The sequence below is a fragment of the Carlito syrichta genome, unplaced genomic scaffold, assembly GCF_000164805.1.
Source record: "Carlito syrichta isolate Samal-C Ts95f unplaced genomic scaffold, Tarsius_syrichta-2.0.1 Scaffold314018, whole genome shotgun sequence".
Lineage (NCBI taxonomy): Eukaryota > Metazoa > Chordata > Mammalia > Primates > Tarsiidae > Carlito > Carlito syrichta.
Window position 1 is genome coordinate 1 of NW_007258114.1, and position 7,835 is coordinate 7,835.

The following is a 7,835-nucleotide window of genomic DNA, read 5'->3' on the forward strand; positions in this document are numbered from 1 at the left end:
GTCACCTCAGGGAGCCTCTCTGTGCCTGGCTTCTCCCCTGGGAAGTCTAGACCCTAGTCACGTTGACCTCAGAGCGTTTTGGGTGTTCTGACTGCTCAGCCTAGGGGCCACCCTTGGGAGTGGAAGCTGACTTTCCGAATGAGTTAGCTAATTCATGTTAATCATTAATATTGTTGTAGGGGTCGGGCGCTGTGGCTCACACCCGTAATCCCAGCACTTTGGGAGGCTGAGATGCGAGGATTGCCTGAGCCTAGGGGTTGGAGACCAGCCTGGACAACTTGATGAGACCTCATCTCTAAATAAGTGAAAAAATTAGCCGGGCATGGTGGTATGTGGCTGTAGTTCCAGCTACTGTGGAGACTGAGGTGGGAGGATCATCTGAGACCAGCAGGTCGAGGCTGTGGTGAGCCAGGATTCTGCCACTGCACTCCAGGCTGGGCAGGAGAGTAAGACCCTGACACACACAAAATATATATTGATGTAGGGGGCACAGCCCACCTCAGCACCAAGGATCACAGCCCAATCCCTTTTGTTTTTCTGGCTGATCCTGGACGAGGGTGCTGGAAGTCTCTCTGAAGTGTCTTTCGCTCCCCATATTGGGCAATACCCCCCCCAGGGAGACACCCTGGGCACATCTCCATCAATGGTGGGCTCCCTGTTACCTATTATTATTAGATTCTTCTGGCTGGGGCAGTCTGGGCAGGCTTCCTGAAGGAGAAGGAGCAGAGGGGAGGAAGCCTCCATGCTGGAATCCAAGGTGGCCCCGGGCGAGAGGGTCTGGACACCATAGCCTTTATCAACTTCTGCCTTGGGTCCACGGGGCTTTGGGGATGGCATGGGAGAAACAAGTCTGGTTTGGGTTTGGGAGGGCCCTCTGGGAGAATGAACAGGCTCAGGCTGAGGGTTGGGTGGCCCTTTCCAGGGCTGCCTGCCCTCCCACCCTGTGACCGCCTCCCCTTGTGTGTGTAGGGAACCCCACCCCGGCTCTGCCTTGCTCTACTCTCTCCGCTGTCACCTCTAGGGGCTCTGGCCTCCTTCACGCCCGGCCCACCTAAGTCCCAGCCGGAACGGCAGCACCGGGCTCTCCTCCAGCATCGTTCCGTGGGGTTCCAGGCGGCTTGGCCCGCTTCCAGGGCCTCCTGCCCTCCGATAGGGCTCTTGAGGCTGGCAGGCTGGGCCTCCTCCCCCTGCCGCCTCCCAGCACCCTCTGCCTCTGTGATTTGGGTCTGAGTGTCCCGTGACATCAGAGCTCCTTCTTTTTTTTTTTTGAGTTGGAGTCTCACTCTGTCGCCCAGACTGGAGGGCAGTGGCCGCTCCCGGCCACCGCAGCCTCGACCTGCTGGGCTCCGGCGATCCTTCCGCCTCAGCCTTCTGAGTAGCTGGAACTACAGGCGCATGCTACCACGCCCGGCTAATTTTTTATTTACTGTAGAGATGAAGTCTCGTCAAGTTGCCCAGGCAAGTCTCGAACCCACGGGCTCAGGCAGTCCACTCACCTCAGCCTCCCAAAGGCGCAGGATGACAGGCTGAGCCACCGAGCCCGGCTTAGAGCTCCTTTTTGTTCCTCATTCTTGGTCCGCTGTCCTTGGGGCCTCTCCCCATGCTCTTTGCCCTCCCTCACCAGGGAACCCCACTTTCCCAGGTCCCGTTCTAAGCATCTGCCAGCCATGTCAGCCCCTCTCCTCTGCCCCTTCTTGTGGCTTCAACCCCACCCAGACTGTGGCACTCTCCATCTTATTCGTGGACTGGCAGAAACCTCTCCCTACCATAGGTATCCTGCGTACAGTCAGGCCCTTAATACATACGTGCAGAATGAATGAATGAATGAATGAACAAGTGCTGTGGGGAGGCAACAGGAGGGAGGCCCTGGAAGGTACCACCATGGAGCCCATGTTCCCTGGGCAGTCATTTAGCACGGCCCCTCACGGTGTCCCCTTCAGGCCCCACCCAGCCCTGACTCTCTCCCCAGCTCCCTGCTGTGCCGAAGCCCCAGAGTCCCCATGGCCTGGCTGAACCGAGCCCTGCGTGTGGCCACGGCACGCCCTACCCGGAGCCCTTCCCAGGGCTTGGGACTGCGCACCCTGACCAGCACAGCCGGCCCCACGGCCGAGAAGAACGTGCCATATCAGCGGACCCTGAAGGAGCCACGAGACCCCTCGACGGTGTCCCGAGGCCCTAGCCGGCCCCTGCCCAGCACAGCCGACGTGGTGGTTATCGGCGGGGGCAGCTTGGGCTGCCAGACCCTGTACCACCTGGCCAAGCTGGGAGTGAGCGGGGCGGTGCTCCTGGAGCGGGAGCGGCTGACCTCCGGGACCACCTGGCACACAGCAGGTAGGGGTCTCAGGGCCGGGCAGGGGCTGGGACGGCAGGATGCAGCACGGGGCCATAGCCTGCAGGGCCAGTTCTGGGTTGGCAACCACAAGCCTGCTGGAGGGAGCTGGGCTAGAGGGGAAAGACCATTGAGAAAGGCTGTGTGGTCCATCTGAAGGCAGGCAGATTTGGGGGCACCGCTTGCCCCCGGAGTCTCTGAAGAGCTGTGGTGGGGGAGGGAGCACATGCTGCCCATGTGGCCCAAAGAGTGAGGCTGGGACCAGGGTTGGGACCCTCAGACAACTGTTTGGTACAAAGAGTAGAAATCCCATTCCTGGGCAGAGCCACCAGAGTTGAGGGTGTCCTGAGGCGTGGGGGAGGACAGATGGGGGTCATTAGGGTGACACAGGACTGTGTCCTCCATGGATACTGAAGGTTTCTACAATTCTCATGCTCCTCACTGGCCACTGGGCATATATTAAGCACGGCATTGTGCATGTCCTGGGGCAGGCAACCTTCTGCCCCAACTGTCTTGTCTTATTTTATTTTTTTGAGTTGAAGTCTGATTCCATTGCCAGACTGGAGTGCAGTGGCATGCTCACGGCCATCGTAGCCTCGACCTTCTGGGTTCAGGCAATCCTTTCACCTTGGCCTGTCAAATAGCTGGCACCACAGGCGTGCACCACCACGCCTGGCTACTTTTTTGATTGATTGTAGAAACAAGGTGTTGCCCAGACTGGTCTTGAATCCCTGGGCTCAGGCAGTCCTCTTGCCTCAGCTCCCAAAGTGGTGGGATTACAGGTGTGAGCCACCACACCCGGTTTGCCTTCACCCTTTTCATCAAGAGTGTCCTGGTAAGCCAGTTTTCCTAATTTGTGGCGTTTGCCCATTTCTGTGGTGTAAACACTGCCACCCGGAGCCAATATCAAGCTACCAAAGTGTGGTCATGGCCTGTGGGGCTGGGAAAAGGTTCACCCTGGCTCTTGAGAGCTGGTGCCAGCTGGCTTCAGCACGTCACTGCCTCTAAGGCTTGTCTTGCCTTGGGCCACCTATCTTAGCTGGTGACATGACACCAGGCATGTCTGTGGGCTCCCACTTCTGACTCAGCTGCTAGAGAGCAATCGAGTGTAGATTGGGGCTTCCGTCACGCGGTTGGTGTCCCGACCCCACCACTCACCTGCTCGGTGACCTTGGACACAAGACCGTTGGGTGCCACCTTAATTTCATCCTAAAATAATCACATCACATCTGTGGGCTGCTCTGTGGGTGGGTTGAGATCACCCCATGACAGGCTCAGCACTGGGGCTTGCACACAGTAGGTGCTCCATAACGGAACCCCTTTGACTGGTCACTGTGAGCTGCCCCAGGACAGGGCCGCCCTGACATCTAGCTTTGATCCAGTCTATTCCCGCTCAGCCGCCTCGTGGGCTCCCCATGGCCCCAGAAAGACCACGGGCGCTGCGTGATAGCCGGCTGGGAGAACTGGGTGCGAGCCCCTCACTGGGGACTAACGGCGCACGCCCTCCCTCCCGGACCAGGCCTGCTGTGGCAGCTGCGGCCCAGCGACGTGGAGGTAGAGCTTCTGGCCCACACGAGGCGCGTGGTTAGCCATGAACTGCAGGAGGAGACCGGGCTGCACACGGGCTGGATCCAGAACGGAGGTCTCTTCATTGCATCTAACCGGCAGCGCTTGGACGAGTACAAGAGGCTCATGTCGGTGGGTGTGCGCTCCCGGGGGGCTCAGGACGGCGGGGGCGCTCCGGGGTGGGGGAGCGTGGCACTGGGTGCCCCTCCTGCCGGCGATGGGGAGGGCAGAACCCTGCAGGAGGGGAGCCCCAGCAGATGACAGTTTTGGGTTACAGTCCTAGGACTGCTTCTCGCTGATTGGGCCGCCTGGAGCACGTGACTTTGCCAGGCTCCATTCACCATTCCCAGACAGAGAATCTGATTGGTTCAGCTCATCTCTAGTAGGCGGAGCCCGTCCCGATGGGCTACGCCCGCGGACACCGATTGGCTGTGCATGGGCCAGTCAGATGTGTCGGGGACGTGGTCTCTCTGACACTGAGTCTCACAGAGTCTGGCACTAAGGACCATGTTGGGGAAGCCGGTCTGACGGGGAAGCCTGACCCTCCGGCCCCAAATATTAGCCCTGTAGGGTTATTTATTTTATATAATAAACGCTTTGGGCCAGGAACTGGCTTAAGTTCTTTGTCAACTACATAAACTGTTGCCACCCTTTTTTCATGGAGGTGGTATTAAGCAACCTGTCCCAGGTCACATAGCCAGTGAGTGTCAGAGCAAGAGTGGAGGCCCACGGTCTGGCCCCAGAGCCCACGTCAATGCACTGCTCCATGCGCCTTCACCGTATGCCGGAGCGGATTCGAGGAGCAGGGCCCGCGCGGGCATGCTGACTGGCAAAGGTTCCCGAGAGGATGTGGGGTTCAAGTTTGCCTTGGAGGCCCATTGGGGCGGACCGTGGCCTGGGGGTCTGCTCCCCACGGGCTTAGTTCATTTCCTCCGGGTCCTCTAGTTGGGCAAAGCCTATGGTGTGGAATCCCACGTGCTGAGCCCTGCAGAGACCCAGGCTCTGTACCCGCTGATGAATGTGGACGGCCTCTATGGAACCCTGTACGTGCCACACGACGGCACCATGGACCCCGCCGGCACCTGCACCGCCCTCACCAGGGCTGCTGCTGCCCGAGGAGCACAGGTACTGACGGCCGCCGCCCAGCTTGGCGTCCCCTGCTCCCAGCCCACCCCTCCTGCCTAATTAACTCCGAGGGCGGAAAGCACAAGAGCAGACGCCACTGTCTGCCTGCTGTGTGACCTGGGGCCACGGAGACCCTCTCGCATCTTCTGATCCACTCCTGCCAAGGGGGGAGGGCTGTGCCTTGGTTCTATTCGCAGATGGCAACTTATGCCAGTGGGTGCACCCACTTCCCGTCCTCCTTCCCCCGAGGGTCTGGTTCTGTCACATGAGTGAATCCTCTCAAAATCTCTCCCCGTACTGTTTATTTTCATTTGTCTCAAACATGAATTATTTTTTTAAAAATTTTTTAAAGAGAAATAAGCAAAAAGGAAGTGAAAATCACCCACTGGTAACCGGTATTGACATTTTAGTGTGTTTCACCCCAAATATTTTTTCTATGAAGATAGGCATGTCTACAAAATAGAACCAAGCTGCATGTTGTTTCGTTCTTATTTTTAAATCAAATAGATCACAAACATCTTTCTATTATCAAATGTCTTACTTTTAAAAACTCAACTTTTCACATTACGAAAAAGTGCCCCCCCCCCAATCAAGTTGGATGACTGGCTCCACTTGTGACAAGTTCTCCAAGTCAAGGACTGATTGGACTAGTCTTTTAGTGCTGTGGTTACCCTGTTTTCCTGATGGTCTCAACACGAGACTGCTACTAGCTGAAACAGTGCCGTGGGTCCCGTCTGGGGGAGTGGGGTTAGTCAGGGTGGGTGGCCAGTGCCTCCAAGCAGCCCCATGTGGTTTTAGAAACAGTTCCTCTCCATCCCAGGTCATTGAGAACTGTCCGGTGACTGGCATTCGTGTGCGGACGGATGACTTTGGGGTGCGGCGGATTGCGGCCGTGGAGACAGAATACGGCTCCATCCAGACGCCCTGTGTGGTCAACTGTGCAGGTGGGAATGACATTTCCCCTGACTCCTGGGTGAGCAACATGGCTGTCCCTCAAACCTGGTCCCACCCCCTCAGGGCCTCTCCTTGGGGTGGGGCATCCCTGCCAGGACAGATGGGTCTGCAGAGGTGCCTTTGCCCATCTGGGTGGCGGCTCCCTCTGGGGCCAGCAGAGCTGAGCTGTCTGTGCTCTGCCTGCAGGAGTGTGGGCAAGCACCGTGGGCAGGATGGCTGGCGTCAAGGTTCCCCTGGTGGCCATGCACCATGCCTATGTTGTCACAGAGCGCATCGAGGGCATCCAGGTAGGTGGACAGCCCCGGGTTCTGTGTGAGGCTGTGGGGTGAGGGGCGGTGTAGGGACCAGGCTCTGAGCCCCAGCGTGGCCACATACAGTTGACGTGATGCTCCTGGTTCCCTCACGGCCCTGAGCCTGTCACCTCCTCTGTGAAATGGGAATGGTAACACTGGGTGTTTCCAGGTGGCCTGAGAATGGAATGACACAGCCCAGGTGCGCTCCCACAGGGCTGCCCTCTTGGCCTTCAAGGCATGGCTTTTCATAGATACCCAAACTACAGTCTGAGCCTGTCCTGCGTGGTGCAGCCAGCCTCTCTTTGTGCCATGTTCTATGCCTAGAAGTTTCAGGGGACCCCCGAATGTTTGCACAATATGCCCAGGTGCCTGTCTCGGAGAGCACTGATTCCTGGTGCTCAAAAACTCTCTGAGGCCCATGGAGGCTCATATCTGTAATCCCAGCACTTTGGGAGGCGGTGCGCTTGAGCCCAAGAGTTTGAGACCAGATTGGGCAACATAGCAAGACCTCATCTCTAAAAAAAAATGAGCCAAGTGTGGTGGCCTCAGCTACTTGGGAGGCTGAGGCGGAAGGATAGCCTGAGCCCAGGAGATTGCGGCTGCAGTAGCTGTGATCACACTACTGCACTCCAGCCTGGGCAGCAGAGTGAGACACCGACTCAAAACAACGAGAACAACGAACTCTGTCCTCAGCTCCTGTCTCCTGCGGTGGTGGCTGGGAGCTTCCTGCCGCCCTGTCACTGACCATCCATCACTCAACCATCCCTTCCTCATCCGTCTCTCTGTCCAGCCACCCATCGCTCTGTCCATCAATTCCCCATCTGTCTGTTTCTTCTCCCCTTCTCCCGCCACCCGCCTCCCCCTCCTTCATCTACTCCCCCTCCAGTCATCTCCTTCCCTCTATTCGTGACACTGGCTGTAACAGACAAAGAGTCCCAAGGCCAGGTGTGATGGCTCTTGCACCTTGGGAGGCTGAGGCGGGAGGACCGCTTAATCCCAGGAGTTCGAGACCCACCTCTTCCCTGCATGGAGATGGGGGGAGGTTCAGGCAAGTACACGGGCAATTCCAAAACATGCTGAGAAGGGCTCTGAGGGTGTTGCCGGGGGCTGTGGTGTACCAAGGGAGACTCCCGGGAGGTGGCAAGGTTCTGGGGGTGGCAGGATGGGACTGCAGGCCGTCCAGGGAGCTGGCCTGAGGCTGTGGGGTGGGGCAGGGTGAGAGACAAGACTGCTGTTGCTAAGGGTCAGGCCCCAGCAGAAGGGATGCCTGGACTCGCTGGGAGCTCAAACCCGGTGGCCGTCCCTCCCTACCCTGGGGAGACGCCAGGCTTGGCCACTACGTGGACCATAGTCCCGGAGAGGGTGGGGAAGTGGGGCAGGCGTCTGAGCCCCAGTGGGTCCTTCCCCTGACTCCTTCCGGGCAAGCTCCTCCCTCGGGGCAAGCCCCTCCTCCGGGAAAGCCCCTCCCTCCGGGAAAGCTCCTCCCTCGGGCCAAGCTCCTCCCTCAGGGAAGCCCCTCCTTCCGGGCCAGCTCCTCCGTCGGGGAAAGCCCCTCCGGGCCAGCCCCT

General features: G+C 58.5%; 1 protein-coding gene across 1 annotated transcript in view; it reads left to right on the top strand.

Moving 5' to 3' along the window:
* Positions 1-1,943: 1,943 nt before the first annotated feature.
* The window catches only part of SARDH (sarcosine dehydrogenase), a 77,120-nt gene continuing 71,228 nt past the window's right edge, over positions 1,944-7,835 (top strand). Inside the window, exons 1-5 of the mRNA XM_008070798.2 lie at positions 1,944-2,331; positions 3,849-4,027; positions 4,841-5,020; positions 5,841-5,964; positions 6,161-6,261. Coding sequence (XP_008068989.1) covers positions 2,001-2,331; positions 3,849-4,027; positions 4,841-5,020; positions 5,841-5,964; positions 6,161-6,261 — 915 coding nt within the window. The 5' untranslated portion in view covers positions 1,944-2,000. The remainder of the gene's footprint in view (positions 2,332-3,848; positions 4,028-4,840; positions 5,021-5,840; positions 5,965-6,160; positions 6,262-7,835) is intronic.